This window comes from Solanum stenotomum, chromosome 11 (assembly GCF_019186545.1).
Source record: "Solanum stenotomum isolate F172 chromosome 11, ASM1918654v1, whole genome shotgun sequence".
NCBI classification, from domain to species: Eukaryota; Viridiplantae; Streptophyta; class Magnoliopsida; order Solanales; family Solanaceae; genus Solanum; species Solanum stenotomum.
In genome coordinates this window covers 56,429,230-56,456,847 of record NC_064292.1, presented here as the reverse complement: position 1 = coordinate 56,456,847, position 27,618 = coordinate 56,429,230, and the positions used below count along the sequence as shown (strand labels likewise).

Genomic DNA, 27,618 nt, shown 5'->3' with positions numbered 1-27,618 from the left:
AGAGACATAACAACGATGTTTAAAATGTCACTCCTTTGGTCGTCTTCTTCTATTCAAATTGTAACTAGTCATAGGAGATCATTTCCTCAACAGGGGCAACGAAAGCAATAAGAAAGCAGAAATTTTATATCAACGACGAAAGAGAAATATACTCTCCAATGTATATTGTAGACCTGGCATGTACATCTTAACTCCAACGAGTTCGAACAAGCTAAGGATCTGTTAATGTTCCTACTATCCATATATATCAAGAATGCCAGGATTTTACAAGAACAAAGGAGGCTAGTGAACCTAGATCAAGGCCGTGGCATGATTACAAAAACAACTTTCCGCCATAAGGCCGGGAGCAGATCAATCCAGATTTCTAATTACATACCATGATGTCTAACTATGTTAATAAACTGAACTTACCTAAAAACCAAGATACATCTTCGGAAACATTAGCGTGTCATCGAACAACTTGAGGTGAAATACCTGCAAAAAACCACAACTTGAAGTTCAATACAAATGCTTATGGGTATCGAAAAATAACACATGAAGATACTCAAGTCAGCATAATCTTGTATAAGATATTAGAAAATTACTTAGGTGCAATGATTTTGTCAGTCACTAAGAACGCGTTATTCTCTGTAGACTAGAAAATTTTTCATCTTACAACTTAAGAGGAAGAGAAGTAAAAAGTGGCTCGTGTGTCATAGCTCATATTCAATGGGGTTGTCCAAGATTAAATTTATTTGTGCATATGAAAGGGTTAATGCAACATGGCTTTTTACCTACCATATTATATAGACATATAGTCATTGCTAGACAAAATGACGACCTGCCAGCCTCTCAGGTAATTCTGTGGCCGAAATGCTTTCACATTGAAGGAGTTCCTGAAGCTTTGCGTCACACACGATCATCGTAGAATTCACAGGATCCTGCAAGCAGAAATGCAGATATATATGCTAAAGATGCAGAGATATGTGATGATATTGCTTATAGATATTAAAAACTTGTAGCGAGGTAGAAAACGAGAAAGGAACTAAGAGTAGAGAAAACAAACACATGCCCTCTGTATAACCAAAACAAAAGAAGTAGATTATAGACATCTACCTCAAGTTGGTTAAGCTTTATATACTCCCAAATACGTTTCACAGCATCTGTTTGGAGAATCTCCTTTTCTTCACTTCCAAAAAATTTGGCGAGCGCATCAGATATTGTAACAGTGGATGAGACAGGTTGTTCAACCTTAGTAGCCACAGAATCAGCTTCAACCTTCAATCTTTTAGCTTGATCAGCTTGTTCTGCAGGGGTTGGAGAGGAGAACGTCTTCATTAAAATAGTTATAAACCCTTCAAACTGTAGCTATTTGTGGATTTTTCCCTTTTCTTCTTTTTCGATGTACTTTTTATAAGTGTGAAAATAAGAGATATATTATTACAAAAGGATATCATTTATTATTTGACATACTTGAAGGATCGAGTGCCGTGATATGTTTAGCCAGCAGCTTATTCATCTTGAACATATCGGTGCAGTCTGTTTCAAAGAGTGCTCGCAGAGCATCGTTGCAGATAATCTTTCGCTTGTTACCAGGATCCTGTAAGTTGTGTTTCCTGATGTACACCCACAGCTGCTTCACAATCTAATCGAGCAAAGAAAGATGTATATATGATCTATGTAATGACAGCCAACTACAACTCGGGAACTTTTGATATGACAATCATACCTCTGTCCTGGGCATTGTGGGTTGACCAACAATAGCCTGAAGTTCAGGTGAAACACCACAGACTTTGTTAAGACCACCTGGTCCACCTCTCCTTTTTGTTCCAGAAGTAGCACTGGACAAAACAGAAACCATATCAAATACAGGAAGCTTTGGATAGTTAAACCACATAAACAATTTGCTCAACTCGTATAACTAGAGGGAATACGTTTACTTAACTGAATCAGATATCATTTATTTTCGAGTTTCACACATCGATTAGGAAACAAAATCGCTCTAAAAGCACAGGACACTTCTAATATAACGTGCAATGCTTTTCCTCCACGTCATTAGGTTCGATGTAAGACACTTCCAATTTAAAATTTCCCAAAATGGTTAATTTCTCAAGTAAAAAAACATTTCAAACTCTACGGAAAGAACTATAACTCCCAAAAGTTCAAATTCACTTTAGAAAACGAGAAAAAGGTGAAAAACAATATAAAATGGTTACAACTTACAACTACCTACTTAGGAAGCGTAAATGTGACTGTATTATTGATTGATTGAGACAAAACAATTCCCTCAATACAACGTAACTTTATCAATCATGTACGAGTACTTTATTGGTCTCCAAAGGGACAAAGTAACCATATATAAAGATACGGTTTCCAGGTTTAGATCGAAATTATATCCCCTAAATAATACTCATTCGTGTTCCATTTGTGCGTCCATTTCTTCTGATTATGTCGATGACCATTAGTACATACAATTAACTCTCTAGTTTTTTTTATCCAACAATGATTTAAATACTTTGTCTACTCTTGTAAGGTTGTAATTGGCCAAGTAATAGCCCTATACTATCAAAGTTGCTACCAATTTTTTTTTGATAATCGTGATGTTCGGATCAACTTTGATGCAAAATTGCTACTAAATTTGAACACGTAATTACGTAAACATAGGAAACGATTAAATAACGTAATCAAATGACACAAGAGCATGGTATTAATTTAGAAAATAAATAAAAAGACTACCCCTTTTTACTCCACCTATATTCGCCCAACTACCAGCACCAACTTTAACTTAGCAAAAAAAAAAAAAATCTTAAACAGTATTTTCAGTAAAATTAAATTTTCATCTTACATTGAAAAAGTTAAAAAGACAAACTTATCCTCGCCGATTTTTACTACAACGAAATACACCATACCTTTCCTTAGGGACATAAGCGACATTTGACGACGCATGTTGAGCTGGAGCAGCAGCTGTTCTCACCACCACCGGCGCCGGAGCTTGTATCTGCACTTGCGGTTGCAGTGACGGTGGTTGCCGGTGCTGCTGCTGCGGAGACAGCAGTGGAGGTACATGGTGCTGAAAGTAGAGCTGCTGTTGCTGGTTATGATGATGTTGTTGTTGAAGGGCAAAATGAGAATAAAACTGTTGTTGAGCTTGAGTATTAGCAAATTGTGGGTGGTTCAGGAGGGTAAAATGGTCTTTAACCATCAACGGAGGAGAAATAAGCTGCGGTGGCTGTGATCGGAGAAGACTGATCTGATCACTGATAAACTCCGCTTTATGTGAAAGGTCCTGTCCAAGTTTTGCTCCGAGCTGTTGTACGACGCCATTTAACGATGTAACGGCGTTAGGGTCCGATTGACGGAGCAAAATCTCAACACCTCTAGCTATTTCCTGGTCCGACACCATAGCTTTGCTTTCATACAGTAACGGTGAAGCTAACGGCGTTAATGTTCTCTCTCTCTCTCTGTTCTTCTTCTTCTTCTTTCTCTCTGTTCAAGCTCACTCTCTTTCTCTGTTAATGGCTGTGCCTCTCTCTCTCTCTTATCTGATATATAAGTATTTAATGACGAATATACCCTTGCTTAGTTTAAAAGTTTGTTTACTACTTTTTGCACTTTTTCCATGCTCTCTACTCTCTAAGGGTCCCACTTCTGACCTTTTTTCTTTTCTTTTTAAATAATTTCGTATCCAAATCAATTTATACGCATTTTAATTAATTTTACATAATATATGCAATATAGGTATTGAATAATTTGGTTTATTACAGTTTGGACAAATAGAGTTATCTACTCTTTCTATCACATATTAGATGGACGTTTTACTAAAAATTATTTACCATATATTACTTGATCATTTACTAAATCAAGATAGAATTAATTATTTTTTTTCTCATTTTATCCCAACAATTAATATTGCCTTTGAGAGTCTAAATAAATTTTGAAGATCCAAGAATTTATTTTCCATGAGGGTAATTAATATGAGAAAAGGAAAAATAATAAAGTTGATCAATCTATTAATGATTTCTTAATTGCCAGTAAAATAGAAAGTGTCCATCTAATATGAGACGAAGAGAGTACTTTTTTGTGCTTTGCTGAAATTTAAATATGAAATCTCATGATTTTTAATTTACTTGATTGATTACTAGAAGATTTTTTATGATGACCAGCTTTCTTGCATATCGACTAATTACACGGGACATCTATCACCTCCCACCAACAACAGGTAATATGTAACTCTGTACATCAAGGCTAAGACAAATGAGAATAAGTGTTTTTTATTCCTGTTGAAATTTTGAATCTGTGACCTCATAATTCTCAACCACTTCATTGATCACTAGGTCACACCCTTGGACGTCACTAGACAATACTTTTCAGTGCCATAACCTTATTTTTAATTTATATCAAAAAAAATATTCTTTATCCAGATTAAAGAATTTTGTTATTTTCACAAAATAAGAATAAAACTGTAGACTTGTATGCATCATTTTTCGAGAATTCACTTATGATTATGCATATTCTTACTATTATTATTATAGAGTTTAGTCGAACACTTTGACGTAAAATGAAACGAACGACGTGTTAGCATCAAGAAGAAGCAAGGTTATAAATGTAATTATGTGAAGTGGGGACCTTTATTTTAGAGAAAAAAAGGTAAAAGAATAGTACTATTTGAGAGGATAAAGATAAAGTGGTGGGCCCAAAAGAGGTTGGGCTAAAATTGGAATTGTCTTGTCTTTCCCAACAGTTTTTGAATTATTTTTTGCTCTTTTTTTTGGGCTTAAGTTTACTTAAATACCCTTGAAGCCATGGTACTCTACCATGAAACAGTGAGGTTATTTTGGGAAATAATGAGTGTTTGCGTGTCACAGCTACATGCCGTTTGATTAAGATTGGGTTTGGTCAACAACTTGATGAAGCTCACAATCTTTGCAATGCAAAGCAAGATTTTCCATAAACATAGATAATACTTATCACTTTACGTTTAATTTGAGGTCTCGAATTTGAGTTTGACATAAAAAAAAGTGAACACGTATTTTTTTCTTAAGTGGACTTTGAGTGAGGTATCATTAAATTAATCAGTATTTCAACATAAATATCAAACATTGAGCATCAAGAAAAAAAAATGACAGAAAAACTATGTACTCTCATTTTTTAATTCATTCTTTATCCTATAGTTTCTTTCTTACTGATCTTTTTATCTATTTGATACATGCATAACATATAAGTAGGATTCAAATATAACATTAATTGGCACGTAAACGCTCTAATTTAATCACAAATAACAATTAAACCCTCCAACACATTTTCACCGTGTCTCATGTATATCCAGCGACCAACGCTAACATGGCACATCAAAATTTGAAAGCATTTAATTAGATAATCATTTTGTAAGTTGGAGTATTCAAATAACACAATAGACAAAGTTAAGGAGTTGTTTGACCATCTGAATTACACCAAAAGATGATCACTAATCACATGTAAATATTTTAATTATTTTTTCTTATATTTTGATTTGGTCCTCATTTTATTTCTTATTTGCACTAAAAAAATCATTTTAAAAACATCGAAATCAATCGGACCGAAGATGAAAAACCAAACATAACCAAAATTTAATAAAAACCGAACATCTAGCCCTACTTATAGTCATTTATCAATTTGTTCAAATACGTAATCTACGTAAATTTATAGGATAAACTACTTTATTAGACATACATCACTACTATATATACTAATATTATCTTTACTTTCAAACAATTACATATATTACCACTTTTAATATTTTATACCATATATTAATATATTATTTGAAGATACAATTAGATTATTAGATACCCACATACCTTAAAACTAGGATTGATTAATTATTTGTTTAATTAACTCTTTCACTCCAAATCAACCACTATCTCTTAATCCTCCCCTCCCATATTTATCACTCAATTATGTCTCCTCCTTTATGATTCATGAATTTCATCGTACAATTTCATTCTAACAATAGCTAATCTACTCTCTTCTTCTCAAGATATCATCACCATGGCCGACAATTTCTCCTGAACCCAAATATTATTCTGTATTGTTCATTAATAACTAGATCAAATCAAAGTAACTGCTACAGAGAAAACTTCNTCCAACAATAGCTAATCTACTCTCTTCTTCTCAAGATATCATCATCATGGCCGACAAATTCTCCTGAACCCAAATATTATTCTGTATTGTTCATTTATAACTAGATCAAAACAAAGTAACTGCTACTGAGAAAACTTTAATTCAGAGTGGGTCTTGATTGTTTGTCTCCGAAAGAAATGGATCTTAGTTTTGATTATGTTATGCCACAACACAAAAGATCAAAGGGAGTATTGTAGAGAGTTTTTGTTTGCTGGTGTTCTTCTAAGGCTTTATTTGGTTACCGTGACATGGATTTGGTAGTACCAATATTACTTTGATATAGCCCTTGAAACATGTGTATCCAATAAGTAGTAATCTTAATTAAGATCTGAGTTGTATTTTTAGTAATGGGGTGTCTGACCATGTATATGTATCCACCATTAAATTTCGGATACATGATTTTTAACAACACAAGGATATTAATGATACGACAGACACTCTACAGTCGTGATTTGTTCCTAAATTCATGTGATTCAACTACATTTCATATTTAGATAAGCATAATTAAATGTATATGCTTATTATGTATTCAAGATACATGTTTTTGAATATAACGTATGAAATTTAAATACACATAATTAGATGTATATGCTTCTTCTTTTTGTATATTCCATATTTAGATACACATAATTAGATGTATATGCTTATTATGTATTCGAGATACATGTTTTTGGATATAACATATGCAATTGATACTTGATACATCAAATTAGTACTAGATACATATAAAAGATATATGAAATTAATATTTTATATATATATATATATAAATAGATCCATAAAATTAATACTAGATACCTATAACAAATACATGAAATTAATGCTAGATACTTCTATGATACATATGAATGTACTTGCAGGACACTCGTGTATCTAAGTGTTTAGTTTGTTGGATACATCATATATTGATATAGATACATCAAATTAATGAATTTATTATTTTAAGAGTAATAATTTAAAATTAATCAAATTGCATTACCAAGACATACATGTTTTTATCTTAAATTAATAATATTAATAAATTTACTATTTCAAAGAATAATAAAATGAAATTAATTATCTATGTATTTTGAAAATCCTCAATTACTCCTCTAATTAAGGAAATCAGTTCCAATCAATTAATTTAAATAAATAAATTTTGTATCTCAATTTTAAAATTCGACAGAAACTGCATGTATCTCATGGATTCAAACTCATGTATCCTAAGCATAAAATATGGTAAATGAAGTAATATTTGAAACTATTGAGAATCTTAATAATTAAGACCTAAACTAGTGGGATTTATGTGGTTTGCCCAAATTTATAAACATTCGTATTGCTATACTTCTATTTCGGACCAAAAACTTAAAATGAGTTTACCCGACTTAAGTGCACACCAAAAACAACTCATTTGGGCCATTTGCCCAATTTAACAAGTCCTTAGCAAAACCCAAAATCTATGGCTATGGCGCAGGTGCTGAGCCTACAAGTTTCAACCCCAGCACCACCGCACCACCACCGCGCCACCTCATCTTTGACCCGGCCGGCGCTGCTAACTGCTCCTTCCCCCACCGCCGAAAAGAGTTTCCGTTCCTTACAACACAAGCTCCAGTGCAATGGCAGATTTTTTTGCCTCTTCTCTGATAATCGCAAACAGGTAGTACAAAGTTTTAAGCTTTCGAAAATTCCCAATTTGATGGCTTATCGCTTTCCCTTAGAGAGAAATGAAGTGGGTGTGTTTTGGATTATCACGAAAATGTCTGTAGTAAAAAAGTGTACTAAATTAGTGAAGGGGTTTATGTTTTGCATTTGTTATCATTCCTGCTGGTTAATCAGAGTGTTTGTACTTGTGGGTTGTGTATAAGATGTGATAAAGTTATCAACTTGGGTTTTTTTTTTTGCTAACTCCAATAAAGGAATAAGGAAGAAAATGTTTGTACTTGTGTGAGTGAACAAATTGTTTTCAGTAGTTCTTGGTGTGAGTTTGGGCTAGAAAGAAAGTTGTATGGGTGTGTAAACAATTTCATGATGTTTTCCTAGCGGGAATGAAAAAACACCTGGTGATTTTTCGATTCGTCCTCCTAGCCTTGGAGGACAGAGTTACTTGGTACTTGTTGCTGGTGGGAGGTGACATGTATCCCGCGGAAATAATAAGTTGAGTTGCGTGAAAGCTGGAACAGACACCACGGTTATCAAAAGAAAGAAAAAATCATGATGTTCTGCTTGAGTGCTTGTTCATACCATGGTGTCCTGGAGTCCGTAGGTAGATTTTCAAGCACGTTTCAGTTGCATGAGTGTTGCATCCTATCTTGCGAGTCTCTCTTCAATTGCATACTAATCTGAAACTCCTAAACGATTTGATTGACCCAAAAGAGTATACAACAAGTTAAATGTATCTGAAGTTTTAAATTTGGGCAACAGGGTTCTCCACGAGATTTCGTGCCATATATATTGGACGGCAAATGTCTGCTTTCTCCGTCTTTGTATCTCTCAGCCCAAGCACACTTCCTGTCAAGAATATAGACAAAGAAAGGAAAAAGAAAACTAAATGCTTCTGGTCTTTCCTGAGTCTGTTCTCAGTCATTTTAGCCTGGCTTCTGCTATTGCCATCATCCTCACAGAAGAGTTACAACCACTTTCTGTGGTTGCTCTACGATATTGATTCCATTGTTCCTTTTTAGTATCTTTGGCCTTTTTTACTGGTCAAAATAGGTTTCCCATTCCTTCCCTATTTCCTGCCTCTTTGGACTGGAGTAGCACGGTAAGAAGGCACTCAATAAGCAAAATGGCAAAGCTGTTGAATTGTGTTAGTGTAGCTATTAGATGGAGTAGTCATGTAGCAAATGAAAAACCAGAACATGACATTCTGATAAGATCCTCAATTTCAAATGCTTCTTCTATCCTGACCTTAAGTTCTTTGCATCCTGCATTTTGTTTGTTGCCTTAGATTCTTGGCTTTACGTGGAGTTGAGGTTATTGGAAGAGTAAATCGGGGCATTATCTCTGAATCTCCTTTGTATGTTGTATTCTTATTAGTCCTACTAGTAAAGAGGAGTTTAGAACACTCTCCCTGCAGCCACAAAAGTGTATTTTCTTATAAATAAAAAAGGAAGAGGAGTTTAGAACATTTCATAATCTTTTTCTTCCGTGTGTCAATAGTTCAGAAAACATGGATTTATTAAATAAAATTTGAAATAAAAGATGGAGCTTTTAGAACAAACAATTGTGTGGAAGTAGTGAGGGGCTGAGGGAAGACATTGCGGCTTGATCCATATCCAGCTATTTGCTCTGTGGCTATTCATACGTTTTCTTCCATTCCGCGCTGGTGGGTTTGGTGTAGGATAAGGGTGTGAATTTCTAAGCTACAATTGCCAGAGGAAGTTTCAAAGTTCTTGCTGATCATTAGCACACATATAGGCTATGAATCGGTTCAGAAAGGTATGCTTTTTTGGTTGTTGGATGGGTAGTTGTCTGATGGGAGAAAGATAGAAGACAGTTATTCTCACTATTTTCAGTTATTCGCCTAGTTCACTAAAACTAGAAAATGTAGTTGTTCTCTAGCTTGATTTAGGGCTTCCAAGAGAGAGATAAAAAAAGTCAAAAATGCCAATAAGAATTCATTTTCACTAATTTTTTCTGATAAAGGTGCCATAAATGGGAAGAGCAGATTGTTTGATCGATATGTGTTAGCTTTTATGAAGATTGCTCCACAGTGGCACTCTTATGTACATAAGTTTCACTCCAGAGATTTCACTCGAAATGAGTCAGACACTGGGCTTGTGATAACCCTTAGAAAAGGAGTGTACAACTTCGATTGTGTGTTTTGCCATAGGATTATATTCACGAGGTTTCTTCAGCCATGCTTAACCTTATAGACTCAAACCTCGGTAATAACTTTTTGACTTATCTAACAGAAAATAATGAGCTTAGTAATTCCAATTTGCAACATCTTGGTGTAAACACGAGCTACACAAGTTTTCTTCGAATTGATATCTCTGGCTATCAGAGGAAATAGAATTCTAGTTTAGCCATATTTGGGAACAAGGCAAGGCTTCTAGATTTAGCAGTAATTTCACATGCTTGCGAAATTCGATTAAGGTGACTCTACGTGAAACGTATGAAGTGGAAGTTTCCTTTTCTATTTTATGTGTCATCTTATTCTGTCAGATCTATTTACCATCTGTGTTGTGTCGTTTCATATAAACAGGACGAGGCTAGAAAAGCTCTAGAAAGTGCTTTGGGAGGAAAGAAAACTGAGTTTGAGAAATGGGATAAAGAAATTAAACGAAGGGAGGAAGCAGGTGGAGGAGACAATTCAGGCGGAGGCGGTTGGTTTAATTGGCGTAGATGGTTTGGTGGTTCGGACGATGGCCATTTTTGGCAGGAAGCCCAACAAGCAACCCTTGCTATCTTGGGTATTATTGTCATGGTGAGCAATTATATAAGATTCTTTGTACTCCCTCTAGGGTATTTTACGTAACACTCTTTCCTTCTTAGTCTCTTCCTAACAAAATGATACGTTTCAATTATATCCTATATGGCATGATTTTATTACCACATAAACATCACGGCATGTTTGAGACCACAAACTTCAAATGTTTTTCCTTCTTACTGAAACTCCGTGCTCAGCCAAATACATTCATAAATGAAACAGAAGGATATGAGTATCTTTGGTACTTTTAAGATTTCAATTAATAATATTATTCCGCACTTCTACTTGTCTCTTATTCATCAGTACATCGAGTTTAAATTTGCAGTACTTGATAGTTACAAAAGGAGATGTGATGCTTGCTGTGATATTCAACCCTCTGCTGTTCACTCTACGCGGAGCAAGGAACGGGTTTACCTTTGTAACATCACAGATTATGAGAAAAGTATATCCTGCTAGCCAAGACAGCTTTGGTACCATATCTCCGGAAGAAGTTCCTTCTCGTGTTTCTGCCAAAGAGACCGTAGCACGAAAATGGGGAAGCGATTAATCACTCATACTTTCACTTGCAAGTACTTTTCTTCTCCTTGTATTCTGATATTTTTAGTGTTTTGGTTAGCTTGCTTTTTCATTCAGTGTGGGAGAAAAGGCCACCCAATGGTGCTTTTACGGAAGTATGGTCACTGGTGGCTAATACCTTCTCGAGACTATCGAACTTGAAATCCACTTTCCATCGCTCTTTTTAGGTTTGCGTAATATAGAAAATTGTTTCATCAGCTTCATGTTGATTTCATCTTTTAACATTTGAAATGGGAATATACAAAATTTTGTAATATATTGAGTTACTAGCAATTGTGGCATAATGTCATACATTTTTCTTCCAATTCATGTTATTAAAAGTCATCACTTTAAGAGATCGTGCTACGATGGCTTTAGATGAATGTATGCTTCAAATAATGACGCGAAAATGAACGTAAAACTTGTTTGGAATCGAGACATAATCATCGTTATTTATATTTGCGATATGATAATTTGAATTGGTTCATGGTAATAATGATTGTCACCATTAATGACAACATTATAATTTTAAACTTGTCATGTCTAGTAAGTACTTCTTTGACCACCAACAAAATAATTCATCATCATTGGCCATAATGAAAAGCAAAATAAAGTCTTTAGACTTTTACTATCGAGAATTATAGTGAGATGAATAAAAAAAAAACTTATCGTTTATCAAATTCTCATAATTGTAATCAAAATAGAATTTTGCAACTCTTTAATTAGCAGTGTCGGGTTTGAGGTCCTTGGTATAAAAACACGACCTAGTAATGAATGTTCTCCTCTTAAATGGGTCTTACGAGGTATAATTTAGATTCATCGCAGTTTCAATATAGATATCAAACAACATCATAATCAATATAATCATTGCACAAATGGAGTTTGAAGAGATAAAGTGTATAAAGATTTTACCCCTATTTTGTCTAAAGTGTAAAAGCTATTTTCGATAGACTCTCGAGTCTCGACTTTCTTTTCTAATTGAGGAAATAGAAAAGTAAAGAAGAAAACAGAAAGGTTTCCACAATATTCCTTAATTATGTTAGCGTGAATTATGAATCATAATTAATATTCCTCTAGGACTTCAACTAATCATGCTAATTATCATAATTATAAATAAATCGATGGGAATATACCAGAAAATCATGATAACACGTATAGAAATAATAATTCTAAAGCCCCATTAATTTATTCAATCACGTAAAATAATTACTCATCCTTATCTTCTTAATTTCAAGATTATTATTATTGATGTAAGTTAAAAAAATCATTATCTACCCTACTAATTATTTCATCATACAATACTTTTCTCCAACATTTATCCAGTACGAAGCTCAATTTTTTTATTTTTTTTGGGCAACAACAATATAGATAAAGAAATTGTTCAATAAATTATTTCACTTGAATTATCCATTAAAGTATATGAGTTAAGATTGTCGAATATTAAAAGCGAAATACATCAATAGTCCCATAAATTTGTCAAAATTTCATTTTAGATACTCAAATTACGTCCTATTTCGATTGAGCACATGAACAAATGATGGAATATTCCTATTGAAACTTTCGACTCGAATATTAAAAAAACTTTTACGGATATTTTCAATTACTCATTACCTACTTAAAATACGTATTAACACCAATAAATTATTAAATCTCTGAGTATATTCTAATTTAGACAAATATGTGCATATGAAGTAATGAAATACGAAAAAAAAATAGCATAACAACAAAAATAACAACAATAATCTATAATAATAATTAAGTGTTGGTTTAGATAAAATCCTTAAAATCCCTTTATGGTTATGTCAGTGTCAATAATAAATTCTCTGAAGCTATATGTGTTGAGTCACGTGAAAATATATAAATGACCATAGTTATAAATTTAAAAAATGTACAATCTTTTGACAATAACATTTACTGCATCCAATTCACTCAATTTTTTAAGACAAATATTAAATATAGTTGAAAGTTACTAAATTCGATTAAATCAATAACATATATACTAATACTAGTTGTGCCCTTAAATAAGTTTTATGTCACCCAAATTTAAATTAATCGAGATTCAAATATGATACGAGTGAAAGACATTATGCACGTAGTCCTCAAGTAAGGAATAATTGTCCAATGAGAGAAGAGGTCCAAAAATTAGTTAAAATTCCTCTCTTACACCCATTCTTAAGCTGTCTCCCAAGTGACCTTCACGATCTCTCCACCATTATTATTATATCTTATATTATACTAAACTACTATAATTATTACTCTTCTCTTAGTTTATTTTTTAAAAAAATGGCTCTTTTTCTTTTTTCTTTTTTGATAACTCCTTAAGGATACGAGGACAGTAAATGTACACAAACCTTAATATTATTTTGAGGGGATAGAAATATTATTTATAGAAAATCCTCGATTCGAATTACAAACATTAAATCAGCTAGCATGATAATACAGAAATAAAGAAGACATAGAAAATAATAAGAAAAACATGACATAAATATCATAGCGAGTCTCACGTGACATGTTTAAGTTTACAAGATAAAAAATATTCTTTACTTTTTAAAATTTCATGTCAAGTTAAAACCAGATAAACAAATTGAAACGAGACTATATTATTACTCATATTTTTCAATTTTTAATTCTCATAATATTTGGATCACCACAAGAACATTTCCATTTTGTGCCTTAAAAAAACCAAACCCCTCCTTATTTTTCTCACTTTTTTTCTTGGTATCTTTTTCTTCTTACCATTATAGTAAACAATACTTTTGACCATTTTCTCACAACCCAAGCATATTTTTTTAAAAAAAAAAATCATTTTTTTTACAACAATGATCCAAAAAAATTCTTGTTTTTTTATAAAGGGAGTTTCTTTCTAGCCTTTCTTCAATGTTGTTGTTTTTTCTTTTTGGGTTTTTCTAGTTCTGTTCTTTTCTTGTCATAAGTTAGAACAAAACTAGTAAAAATCCCTTTTCTTTTTATTCATTTTTGTGTTTGTTTGGCCAAGAAAACTTGTTTTTTTTTGTTAATGTCCTTGGCTGTTAGAGTTGCTGAAAACAGCAAGAACATGGGTTTTGATGATAATAAGGTAGAAGGTAAAGCAGGGTCAGCAGCAATTTCTGAAGGTAATAAGGGAATTGTGGCTGATTTTGACCCTGAGATTGAGAGTGATGGTGGTCCTGTTGATGGCAATAGGGTTAATAGGCAAATGAGTGAAAGTTCTATTTATACTACTGATCATGAAGAGGATGATGATGAAGCTAATAACAAGATTGAGTTAGGTCCTCAATGCACACTCAAAGAAACATTTGAAAAGGATAAGGTGTGTTGAGTTCTTTTGTTTATAACATTTCTTGAGTTTTGAGCCATGTTGAGGTGTGAATATGGATTTAATCGGGGTTCAATGTGGATATCGGACATAGGATGAGAAATATTCCCTTTTTTGTTTTCTTGAAAGAAAAAGATCGCATCTTTAGAGTCGTTTTAGTTAGGGAGCGCTTTGGCCACGAGGGAGCGCTTTGGCCATGAGTGGGACTTTTATCCTGTCTCAATGTGGATACTAGACATCTTCCCCCTTTTAGTTATCTTGAAAGATAAAAAAGATTGTATCTTTAGGCTAGTCTTAGTTAGGGAACGCTTCAGGCCCTCGTGGGACTTTCGATGTGAATTTTAATTTAGTTGAGCTTTAATGCGGATATCAGATGTCGAATGAAAAAGATTTCACCTTTTTTTTTTGTTTTCTTGAAAGATAAAAAAGATTGCATCTTTGTCCCTTCTTAAATGTTTCTTTGAATGTTCTGTTTATTTTGATTCTTCCTTTTAATTTTCTTGAAATGAAAAGAAAAATGTTGTCTTTATTCCTTTTTAATGTTTATTTTGTGCTGTTTGTTTTGATTTGATTCAATGTTTGCTTTTAGGATGATGAGAGTTTGAGAAGGTGGAAGGAGCAGCTCCTTGGAAGTGTGGATATCAATGCTGTTGGAGGTAAATATTCTGTTTAATTTAAGATTTGCTCCTTCAACTTTCTTGAATTTCTGATTTTTGGTTTTTGAGGAAAGAGTAAAAAGGAGCACCCCGTAGAAGGGAGGACCGCGCCCCAAGGTGTGTGATGTAAACAGCCTATGGCTGATTGCACAGTTCGAATCTGTGTGACCTATCACGGAGACAACTTTACTGTTTTTCCATTGTTTCCCCTTCTTTTTGAGAAAAGAGTAATATGCATATACTCCCTCCCTACTAAAATACTTATCACTTTTCGCTTCTCGAAATTCAAATTATATGAACTTTGACCAACATTTCGAGAGGTATTTTTTGATATGAGAAGAATTTAAACTTACAATACTTTTCGTATAATTTTCGAATATCTAAATTTTAGGTTTTAAAATATTAAATTAATTCAATTCAGTTTAGCTATGAAGATTAGGCAAACTGACTCGTGAGAAGGCAAAACTTGACAATTATTTTTGGGATGGAAGGAGTACAATGTCCTCTTTACTTATATATTTTCTTTTCATATTGATTTCGTGTTCATTACTTGAGTGGAGGGCCTTTCGGAAATAACCTCTCTACCTCCACGAGGTAGGGGTAAGGTCAGTGTTGTTGTTGTTGGTGGTGAGTGAACATCTCCTTCCATGTTGCTTTCATTTTCAAGATATGTTATGGTGAGGAACTCCAAAAATCTCTTTACTTGTTTTTCCTCTATTCGTTTAGTCTATTCTGTTTACTTTGACACTATGAAACTTATCAGTAGAACTTTGTGGTTGATATAATCTTAATGAGCCTTTAGACACATACTAAAAGCATTTCTGTTTCTGCGCTGGTATAAATTTTAAACTTTTCGTGACTGCTGAATAATGTAGAATCCTTGGATCCGGAAGTGAAGATCTTGAGCCTTGCAATTAAGTCGCCCGGTAGATCTGATATTGTTCTCCTTATCCCTGAGGACGGAAATCCCAAGAGCCCATGGTTTGCTCTGAAAGAAGGGAGCAAATACAGCCTAAAATTTACGTTCCAGATCAACAATAATATAGTAACAGGTCTTAAATACACAAATGCAGTTTGGAAAACCGGTATCAAAGGTACTATGCCGTCCCTTCACATTTCCACCTCTATATGAATGTCATTATTAGGCCTATGTAGTTCATTCTTGATGCTTTTAGGTAACGTTTTCCCTTTTCACGAATGTTGTTTCAGTTGACAGCACAAAACAGATGATTGGGGCGTTTAGTCCTCAACTAGAGCCTTATACACATGAAATGCCAGAAGAAACCACCCCTTCTGGCATTTTCGCAAGAGGATCTTACTCGGCAAGGACAAAAGTAATATTTCTTTCTCGTTAATGCTCTTAACATATTCCATATCTACCATTCAATCTAGTCTTGTGGATGGCTTAGTTATGAGAGAATCTTCAAGCTTATCTTTTACATGGGACCTCTTTTTGTTTCGACTAGTTTTAAGTCTTGTATTAAAGGACCACCTAAAATACTATCGGGTTTGTGAGTGGAATCAGCCAATGATGTTTGTGTCATGATAGGCTGCCTACTTTAATACCTCTTTGGGGTGCGATCCTTCCCTGGACCCTGAGTGAATGTTGGATCCTTCGTACACCAGACAACTTTTTTTTTTGGGACCTAGTAGGTAAGACACAACTAAAGCATGCGTCTAAGCATACCATATAAAGTCATTTTTCTTGTTGTTTGCTTCCGCTGCAGTTCCTTGATGACGATAACAAGTGCTATTTGGAGATCAACTATACATTCGAAATCAAGAGAGAGTGGCAGGAAAAATGAACAACAACAGCATGACATGAATCGGATCCCCCATGCTATACTTGTTTTCGTTCTTCGTAATTATCTCAACTTTTTTTTTCCTGCTAGTTTTTCAGAAGAGATAAAAGAGGGTGCAATAGAGAGAAAACAACCTGCTACAATTGATTATATGATCAAAAGCTCTCTTTTTTTGCCTTTCTCTCTATCAAGTTTCATGTGCATAAGTGTGCTTTTTGAATGTTGTAAAACTGTGAAGAAATCTTTTCAAGAATCTAGATATTTTGTTCATCAAATTCTTAATCTTTTTTTCCATTTCTTTTGAGAAAGATAATGTGCATTCCTCATTGATGCCGGTGTTGCATGAGCTCAACTAGCCTAAAAGGGCACGGTCAGGTCCAAGACGAGCAGGACCGTCATAATATTTTTTTCTTTCCATTTCCTCATTATGATAATGCATTCTTTTACTTACCTTACAACTAAAGTTTGCTAAAGTTATGTTCTTTAGCTACTTTTCTCCCTTGACTGTCTGTAGTTACTTTGTTATTTTCTTTTGGCTTTCTCAACCACTTCTTCCACCTTCATTTTCCCACATAATTGAACTTGACATTCATGCATTGTCATGATTGTTCATGATTTTGCTTGGTAAGAAGAACCTATAGAAGATTGAAACTTGTATGGTTAGCTCTTTTGGTTCTTACCGTTTACTTTTGTTGAGATTATGCCTCATGTAAATGTATGGCATACCTAAATGTACATGTCATGTGGTTGTTTGGTACGCAGGATAGGATAAACAAAGATATTTATGGGATATCTTTATTACGCCTTCTATATTGGATAGTAATTCCATTGTTTACAAATATCGGGATAAAAGCATCCCAGGATTAGCTAATATCTTAAATCAAATATGGGATAAAGCAAATTTATCCCGGGATGCCTTATCCCACGTACCAAACGACCCTTAAAAGTTTCACATTGTCATCCGGGGATTTGCTTTAGTGATAAGAGCGCAACACATAATGTTTCAGAAATTGTGCACGTCATGGATTCAAACCTTATTGTAAATAAAAACGTATGGTATTTAAGCGGAAAAGAGTAGACGGATGGATCCATTATCCTCCGAGGATTGCACTCTGTTTTGGCACAACACTTTTGGGGAAACCAAATGAAAACAAAAAGCCTTGTATAGTGGAGAAGGGTAGAAGTGCCCAACACGTGATGTATGAGTTAAGCGTACGTCATAGACTTGAACACTAATTAGGATAAAATCCTAATTATTAATTAAGTGGAAAAAAGTAGACGGATGGGCCAATATCCACCAAATTTCTAATTGTACGCCAATTAACCTTCAAAAATTTCTCCATTATAAAAGATAAATTTTAAATGTTAAAAATTTAAAACACTTGTTTGTGACAAAATACTTTAGAGGAGACCAAAAAGTAGAGTTGGCAGAAAAAAATGGTCCAAAAGAAAAGATTGAAGGTGATAGTTCACCACCAACTAAAGTAGAGGATTAAGAAGAAATAACTTAAATACTCGTCTATTCGGTCGTTTAAAATTAAAAATAGTTAGCAAAAATTATGCATTAGCAACGACATTTGTTGCCACTAAAACCTACATTAATCACTGCTAAAAGTTTGCATTAACTTCAACTTTAGTCCCTGTGAATGCCACAATTAGTCACTACTAAGAGCATGTATTAGCAGCAACTTTAGTCATCGTTGCCCCTAAAAGCAAGTATTAGCAGCAAATTAAACACCACGAATGCATCTAATAGTCGCCACAAGAGATAGTATTAGTAGCAACTAAAGACGCCGCTAATACAAATACTAATCGACAATAAAAAATAGAATTAGTGGCAACTATAATCTCCTTTACATATATATAAAAATACGTTGCTAAAAGGTAGTATCCGTGGGTGGCAACTAAACAGGCGCAAAAACACATAAGAGTTGATGCTCCCACCAAATTAAAAAAAAAGGACGCCGCTAAAAGTTAATATTAGTGGCAGCTAAAACCGCCAGTGGTGGATCCAACTTTTTTGTTGAGGGGGTTCGAAGTATAAAGAAGTAAACACGTAAAAGTTACAAGATGAAAAACCGAGTGACATGGGAGGAAAATTTTAATTTTAATCCACTAAATTTAACTTATATTGTTATGTTGTGTTTAGGTTCTTCCTACTTTTACTCTGGTCCATCGAGCATTTAAAATTTCTAGTGTCCTTCCTTTTATTTTGTAGTATTCAACTTTTTAGATTTTTTTCTAAAATTTGAGTTAGTGCACATTTAATCAAATGTTACAATAAAAACCATCAAGATTCTTTAGAAATGTGTAAAGATTGAGTTACTAATATTATAGTGCATATTCCGAAGATAAATAAATGACATCGTCGATTTTTTTAATTTAATTAATTCAATTTACTAGATTAATCATTTGTTAAAAAACAAATTATGAACCAATCAAATAAGTTTAATTTAGTTTTAATCTCTTTAGAATCGACTTAAAAATAGTAAAAAAGAGATACAATGAAATTACGAAAAAATTCAATTAAATACATTTTATTAAAAGAATATTCACAACTTTTAAAGTTTTCTATTTGATTAATCTTAATTTACTTTATTTTATATAATAATTTTCTAATTCAATTTTAAATTTAATAACAATTCATCATTTCTCAAAGAGTTTCTTTAAGTTAGTAAATGAGAAGAGAGTTATAGAGAAATAAAATGAGCAACATAAATAAGAACAATAAAAGATAAAAATATTTTTAAAATGTGGCTAATAAATTTAAACAAAGATAAATTAAGAAAACGATATAACATAAAAAGAAAAATTAAAAAAAATAATAATAATAATATAATTTTAGATTGAATCCAAAAATAATGAGGCCTTTTATTGGGTATCCCATTAATCTTAATTTACTTTATTTTATATAATAATTTTCTAATTCAATTTTAAATTTAATAACAATTTATCATTTTCTCAAAGAGTTTCTTTAAGTTAGTACATGAAAAGAGAGTTATACAGAAATAAAATGAGCAACATAAATAAGAACAGTAAAAGATAAAAATATAAAAAAATGTGGCTAATAAATTTAAATAAAGATAAATTGAGAAAAAGATATAACATAAAAAGAATTTTTTTTAAAAAAAAACAAAAATAATATAATTTTAGATTGAATCCAAAAATAATGAGGCCTTTTATTGGGTATCCTAAGCCCAAAACTGAGCCCATCTCAGACTTTTCAAAGCAAAAAAAAAAAGTTGAAACTGTTGCACTCAATGAGAATTGAACTCGGGACATGCAATTTAGCAATGAACCCCTTTGCCAATGAGCCACGCTCCTCTTTTGGTTGTTGAGGGGGTTCATTTTACTATCTATACGTTTAAAATCAGAGATCTACCCTATATATACAGTGTAATTTTTCGTTGAGGAGGTTCGGGTGAACCCCCTAAGCGCCACGTAGGTCCGCACCTGAAAACCGCCACTAATTAACATAGAAGTTGCCGCTAAACATTAGTATTATTGGCAACTAAAACCTCCACTACATCATAGAATATCTGTCGCTAAACGATAGTGTTGGTGGAAACTAAACCTCCACTAATTGATATAAGAATTGCTGCAAAACGCAACTAAAACAACCACAAATTAATATAAAGAGACGCCCCTAAAACTAAGTATTAGTGGCAAAAGAAAACCGCCACTAAAACAAATAAAAGTCGCGGCTAAAAGTAAGTATTAGTGGCAACTATAGTCGCCACTAAAATAAATACAAGACGCCGCTAAAAGTATGTATTAGTGGCAACTCTAGTCGCCACTAAAACAAACAAAAGTCGCTGCTAAGAGTAGGTATTAGTGACAACTATAGTCGCCACTAAAACAAATAAATGTCGCCCCTAAAAGTTAGTATTAGTTGCAATTATAGTCGCCACTAAAACTAAAGAAAGTCGCCGCTAAAGATTTCTATTAGTGGCAACTGGAGTCGCCACTAAAGATTTGTATTAGTGGTAACTGTAGTCACCACTAAAACTAAAAAAATTCGCCGCTAAAGGTTAGTATTAGTGGCAACAATAGTCTTCACTAAAACAAATAAAAGTCGCCGCTAAAAATAAGTATTAGTGGCAACTGTAGTCGCCACTAAAGCAAAAAAAGCTGCCGCTAAAGTTTAGTATTAGTGGCAACTATGGTCGCCACTAAAACTAAAAAGCTTCGCCGCTAAAGCAACAATAGTCGTCACTAAAACAAATAAAAGTCGCGGCTAAAAGTAAGTATTAGTGGCAACTGTAGTCGCCACTAAAACAAATAACAGTTGCCGCTAAAGGTTAGTATTAGTGGCAACTATAGTCGCCACTAAAACAAATAACAGTTGCCGCAAAAGGTCAGTTTTAGTGGCAACTAAAAAGTTGCCACTAAAAGCCCAAAAAATTCGACGTTAAAAGTTAGTATTAGTGGCAACTATAGTCGCCACTAAAACTAAAATAATTAGCCGCTAAAGATGTGTTTTAGTGGCAACTTTAGTCGCCACTAAAACCCAAAAAAGTTGTCACCAGTTGCCACTAAAACAAATAACAGTTGCCCCTAAAGGTTAGTATTAGTGGCAACTATAGTCGCCACTAAATGCATGTATTAGTGGCAACTATAGTCGCTGCTAAAAGCAAGTATTATTGTCAACTATAACCTACACTAAAACAAATAAAAGTCACCGCTAAAAGAATGTGTTAGTGTCAACTAAAACCGCCACTAAATTCTACAAAAGTCACCACAAAAAGAAAGTATTAGTAGCAACTAAAATCGCCACCAAAACAAATAAAAGTTGTCGCTACAAGTAAGTTTTAGTGGCAACTAAAACCGGCACTACAACAAATAAAAGTCGCCGCTAAAAGTAAGTATTAGTTGCCACCATAAATGCTACTAAAACAAATAAAAGTCACCACGAAAAGATTGTATTAGTGGCAACTAAAACCGTCACTAATTCCTATAAAAGTCATCGCTAAAAGTAAGTAATAGTGACAACATAAATCGCCACTAATTCCTTTAAAACTCGCTGTTACAAGTAAGTATTAGTGGCAACTCAAACCATCGCTAATTACTGTAGAAGTCGCCGCAAAAAGAATGTATTAGTGGCAATTGAAACCGCCATTAATTGTTATAAGAATCGCCGCTAAAAGTAAGTATTGGTGGCAACTAAGACCGCCACTACTTCATATAAAAGTCGCCGCAAAAAGTATGTTTTAGCGGTAACAAAAATTGCCACTTAATCAAGTAAAAGTCGCTGCTAAAGGTATGTTTTAGTGGCAACTAAAACTGCCGCTAAACAAATAAAAGTACTAGTGGCAACTCAAACCGCCACTAAATCCAATAAAAGTCATCGCTAAAAGTATGTTTTAGTGGCAACTAAGATTGCCACTAATTCCTATAAAAGGCATCGCAAATGGTTTGTTTTAGCGGCAACAAAAACTGCCATTGGTAAAGACTGATAGTAAGGTTGCAGTTATTTGCATATGGTCCCTTTATCTTTTACATGGGATCTCTTTTTGTTTTCGACTAGTTTTATGTCTTGTATTAAAGGACCACCTGAATACTATTGAGCTTGTGAGGTGGAATCAGCCAATGATGCTTGTGTCATGATAGGCTGCCTATTTTAGTACCTTTTTAGGGTGCGGCCTTTCCCCGAACCCTGAGTAAATGTTGGATCATTCGTACACCAGATAACTTTTTGTTTGGACCTAGTATGTAAGACACAACATTGGGTTAGTCCTTTGAATTTGATGGGTATACCTAAGTAAATGTTGGATCCTTAGTAATAAAGTGCGTATAAAATTGGGTTAGTCCTTTGAGGTGTCATGTCGATGAAAATGTTGATTTCGTAGTAATAGTCAGGGCTAACTATGCATTATGGTAATAAGAGTTCGTGGTTGATTGTGACGGGCTGCAACTATATAATAAGATAACGGTTAAGCGAATTCTCTATAGTAATTACGACTTGCGAGTATCTAAGTTGTGGTTTTCTAATATTTGGTGAGTAACGTGGATGTATAGAAAGTTTTAAGAGATTGTGGGACATCACTCGAATAGAATTTTAAAGAGCTAGAGTCATAATGAAGGAAAATATAGTGGAATGTAGTACAACCTCTAGAGAGAGGCGAGAACAAGAATATTTTATTTGATTTCAAAGGCTAAAGAGATATCTTCCGTGGGGTAGATAATTAGGTTCAGAGATGCGTGCTTTCATTCATTTTGTTGTGGCTATAGTAATAGTGTCACAAGTCCGTCAGATTGGTTAAAAACTATTGGAAAATACTTGAGAAATGAGTGTATAAACATTAGCTTGAGCGTGATGACAAGTGCTTTGTTTTTGTTTTGAGTTTAGTAATGAGTACGATTGAATTTTTAGCGAAAGATATTGTAAGATCGATGGAGATGCGATAAATGATAAATGAAGATCCATGATTTCATAAAAATCTTCAAGTTACAAGCTAATGTTGATAGATAAGTGGATTGTGTTATACAATTGAATTTTACAATTCAATTTTTTCATTGTAAGTCTACATTTGTGGTGATATATTTTGTCAAGGAATGAATTTGCAAAGTGAGAAATGATCAATTGTATCAGTTATTGAGCCTTTGAAAGGACTTACACTTGGGTTGAGTCGTAAATTTTATTATTGTTGATTGTTAAGTACCTAAGAAAGGTTTTTATTTAAAAGTGTTGGTTTAGAGTAAGGTAAATGGTCAGAGTATTCATGATGATTGTTAGTATTGAGAGTGTGAATCTCAGTGGAATGACACGAAGAGTATGTGGAGTCAACTGAATGCAAAATGATTGGTATCAACTCTTCAGAAGAAAACCTTTAGTGTTATTTAATATTTACTCCGTAAAATTGTTATGTGACCATCTATTTTATTTTGTACATGGTTGTGAGTACAATTTACTAGATAAGCTCGCGTGTGTTTTCACTTTTATTGGTAGATCCCTAGTGGTAGATCAGGTGTACCGATCCTGCGATGTTCTCTTGATTGAGTGGGATGATTTGGGAAGACGTAGTTATTTCAGATGACTTATGTGGTGTTGTCTTGGAGTTGTTAAGGTAATTCAGTGGTTTTACATGTACCATCTTGCTTATGAGAGATTATGTAAGGTTGAATGTGGGATCATTGATCCAATTCTACTGTTCTTAAGAGGTAATCTACAATTACTAAATCTAGCATTTTGATAGTGTTGTTATATGACTTATATGCTTGGATATATCCTCAATGAGTATCTGATGTCTAAAGATCAACTTTTTATAACTTAAGCTCATGAGAATTTAAGTTGTGAGATGGAGATTAGAAGTGTGTGATGGTTGGTTCAGGTTCACTTCTAATTATAGTGGGTATTAATTTAAAAGTTTATCATGATTATGTGAGAAAGGATTCGTCCTGATAATTGTGTCAAGGTGGTTATTAGGAATCGCTTTGGTTGTTATTGGGAATCGTTTGGTTGTTATTGGGGATTGCTTGGTTGTTATTCGTAATCGCTTGGGTTATTAGTTAAGTTAAAATACTGCAATATCACTCGAGTATTGAGATGACTTCATTGAGGCAGTGTATGGGAGGATGTGTAGGTATTCAATTGGTTGATCTGAGGACCAAGGAGATAAAGTCCGTGAAAGTTCAATAGAAGCCTCGTCCGATTGAGGAATTTTCTTGGGAAACTGAAAAGGACATGCGAGGCAAGTATCCCCATTTATTTGATGATTCAAATACTACTATACTCTTTCCTTAGCCAAGTTTTTCCTAGTTTATTCACTCGGGGACAAGTGATGGGTAAATTGATATCTATTGTAATTACTTGTTTCCGTCGTTATGGAAAATTCAATGGAAAAAGAATTTGGACCAGAAAACTTTTGAGTAGTGATTTGAAAAATTGTAGCATAGTCTAGATTTAGACGAAATCTGAGTCAGTGTAGGTCTAGTGAAATATGGTAATGAATAGGGGATCTAATAATGAATTTGATCACATTAGTAGATAGCTAAAAGGTTAAGCAACCTGTACGACTTTACAAAATCAAATTTGGACGAATAGAACTCTCAAAACCGATCTTAGTGTGAACGAGTATTTTCTGAGTGTCGTGGGTTGAATGTGTGTTGTGAAATGAGGGGTTTGAAGCTCTAAATTTGACTCTCTGTCTCTGTGCAAGCCGCCAGTGCTAGATTATTCCAGCCAGGGCGAGGCCGTTATAGCGGAATGAGGTCCGCCACATCGGGACATACGCGACTTAAGTCAGAAATAAACTCCAAAAATGTTATTATTCTTCAAGTTTCGTTCTTGAGAGCCAAGGGAGGACCCAGGGCAAGTTCTTGACAATTTTTCATCTCTTCTAGCACTAAAGGTAAGATTTTTACTCCCCGAAATCATGTTTCGATCCATAGAACTTTGTTTCTTGGGTAATTATCAATGAAGAAGGGTTTTGATCTGGGAATTATGGTGGAAAAAGCCCTAACCTGGGTATGGGGATCAAGGGTTTGACCTAGGGTTGGTATTATTGATTATAATCTGGGTAATTAGGTCTTGTTTGTTGATCCTCACATTATATTGATTATTTATAGACCAAGAACAAGGGGAAAGAATTCGGAAAGGGAAGAATCAAGTTTCTTAGGGGATTCAAGCGTTGTTCGAGGTAGGTGATGATTTTAATTTCATGTTGGTGTGATGTATGTTAGTAATTAATTTATTTTAATGCATGTATGTATGTGAATGTTGCATCATTGATCACGTTAATCGTAAATGAGTATGATTGAATAATTATATGTCATGAATCAACAATTGATTGTATGATTATGAGAATGTACATTGTGATTGTGATTGTGGCTTGTTGAATGGATCAGGTGTTACGTTCCAACAAACTAACTTGAATCGAGTGCCACGTTTTGGCGTACATATAGGATCGGGTGTCACGATCGGCACACTAATTGGGATCGGGTACCACGTTCATGTACACTAACAGTTTGGGTATGAGTTCCATGAGAGGACCATTGAATTGGGTTCCATAAGAGGACCATTGGCTTGTCATATTAATGTATTTTGAGCATGAGGAATTGTTCATTGATCCTAATAATATGACTGATATTGTATATGTTCGGTATACACTTGTTTTATTATGTTGTGATTATTTACATAAGTTTCACTTATTGGGATAGTTGCGTGTTCATACCAGTACAATGTGGTTGTGTACTGATGCTACACTTGCTTGTTCTTTATTGAGTAAAGGGTATCTTCAGGCAGCTATTAATAGACCTTAGCTAGGTGACTATTGAGCGTGATCGAATTCAAGGGTGAGTCAATTCTTTCAGGCTGCCATGGATCTTTCTTGTTTAAGTTCACTCTTTTCAAACTCAGACTATTTGTTAAGGTGTTTGTTTAGTTTCGGGGTTGTACCCCTTGTTCTTATACTTGTTGTTAGTAGAATTTTAGTACAATGACTTTCAGGTTCTAGGGGTTGTTCTTCCGCATTAGGTTGGCTAGTTTATTTAAACCTTTGGAGTTTATGGAAACTCTCTATAATTTATGCATTTAAACCTATTTCTGTATCTTTAAATGTCTTAGTTTTTGGTTGAGTTTGTTAGGTTGGGTTGTAGTAATGGTTCTCCCACCAGAGGGTTAGTGTGGGTGTCAATCATGACGGTTTGGATCGTGACAGCTTGCAACTTGCTTGATGATTTACAAATGAGAGGTCATCTATTTATACTACTCCCTAGGTGCCTAAGTGTAAATAATAATTACTACTCAAGTCCCTACATATTTACAGTTTAGTCCTTATTCTAGAAATTCTCTAAAATATTCCAAGTACTTTCCATGTGATTCTATAACCTTCCCTAGGAAATCTCCATACTTTCCTAGAATATTCCACTACAGACTATTCTTTTTTCAATGTAATCCTTCCAAGGAAATATCTAGGGAGCTCTAGAGTCTTCCACAAACTTCTTTACAACTCTAGTTTCTTCCCCCCTTTATATTCATGACTTATTTTAATGGCAATGTGGCGGGTCATGACAAAAAGCTCTCTATCAAGTTTCATGTGCATAAGTGTGTTTTTTGAATGTTGTAAAACTCTAAAGAAATCTTTTCAAGAATCTAGATATTTTGTTCATCAAATTCTTAATCTTTTTTTCCATTTCTTTTGAGAAAGATAATGTGCATTCCTCATTGATGTCGAAGTTGCATGAGCTAAGCCAGCCCAAAAGGGCACGGTCAGGTCCAAGACGAGCAAGACCGTCATAATATTTTTTCTTTCCATTTCCTCATTATGATATTGCATTATTTTACTTACCTTACAACTAAAGTTTGTCAAAATTATGTTCTTTAGCTACTTTTCTCCCTTGACTCTATAGTTACTTTGTTATTTTCTTTTGGCTTTCTCAACCACTTCTTTCACCTTCATTTTCCCACATAATTGAACTTGACATTCATGCATTGGCATGATTGTTCATAATTTTTCTTTGGTAAGAAGAACCCATAAAAGATTGAAACTAGTATGGTTATCCCTTTTGGTTCTTATATTTTACTTTTGTTGAGATTATGCCTCATGTAAATGTATGACATATCTAAAAATACATGTCATGTGGTTGTTTAGTACACAAGATGTGATAAACGAAGATATTCATGGGATATCTTTATCCCGCCTTCTATATGGGATAGTAATCACACTGTTTACAAATATCGGGATAAAACAATCCCAGGATTAGCTAATACCTTAAATCAAATATGGGATAAAGTTAATT

General features: G+C 33.9%; 4 protein-coding genes across 4 annotated transcripts in view; 2 read left to right on the top strand and 2 right to left on the bottom strand.

The window, feature by feature from the left end:
• LOC125844882 (inositol monophosphatase 3) overlaps nucleotides 1–27,618 on the bottom strand; it is a 113,890-nt gene that overhangs the window by 67,665 nt on the left and 18,607 nt on the right. The gene's annotated exons all lie outside the window — the stretch shown is intronic.
• LOC125844877 (uncharacterized) lies at nucleotides 102–3,499 on the bottom strand. Its single transcript, XM_049524234.1, has 6 exons — nucleotides 2,889–3,499; nucleotides 1,709–1,820; nucleotides 1,453–1,624; nucleotides 1,096–1,286; nucleotides 778–920; nucleotides 102–474 (listed from the first exon to the last, which is right to left on the bottom strand). Exons 1-5 carry the CDS (start codon nucleotides 3,380–3,382, stop codon nucleotides 804–806), a joined length of 1,086 nt encoding a protein of 361 aa, XP_049380191.1. The 5' UTR covers nucleotides 3,383–3,499; the 3' UTR covers nucleotides 102–474; nucleotides 778–803.
• Nucleotides 7,446–11,409, top strand: LOC125844887 (uncharacterized). The gene is made up of 3 exons (XM_049524246.1): nucleotides 7,446–7,774; nucleotides 10,325–10,546; nucleotides 10,875–11,409. Exons 1-3 carry the CDS (start codon nucleotides 7,577–7,579, stop codon nucleotides 11,094–11,096), a joined length of 642 nt encoding a protein of 213 aa, XP_049380203.1. The 5' UTR covers nucleotides 7,446–7,576; the 3' UTR covers nucleotides 11,097–11,409.
• LOC125844883 (rho GDP-dissociation inhibitor 1-like) lies at nucleotides 13,908–17,153 on the top strand. The gene is made up of 5 exons (XM_049524243.1): nucleotides 13,908–14,414; nucleotides 15,010–15,076; nucleotides 15,952–16,170; nucleotides 16,286–16,410; nucleotides 16,804–17,153. Exons 1-5 carry the CDS (start codon nucleotides 14,121–14,123, stop codon nucleotides 16,879–16,881), a joined length of 783 nt encoding a protein of 260 aa, XP_049380200.1. The 5' UTR covers nucleotides 13,908–14,120; the 3' UTR covers nucleotides 16,882–17,153.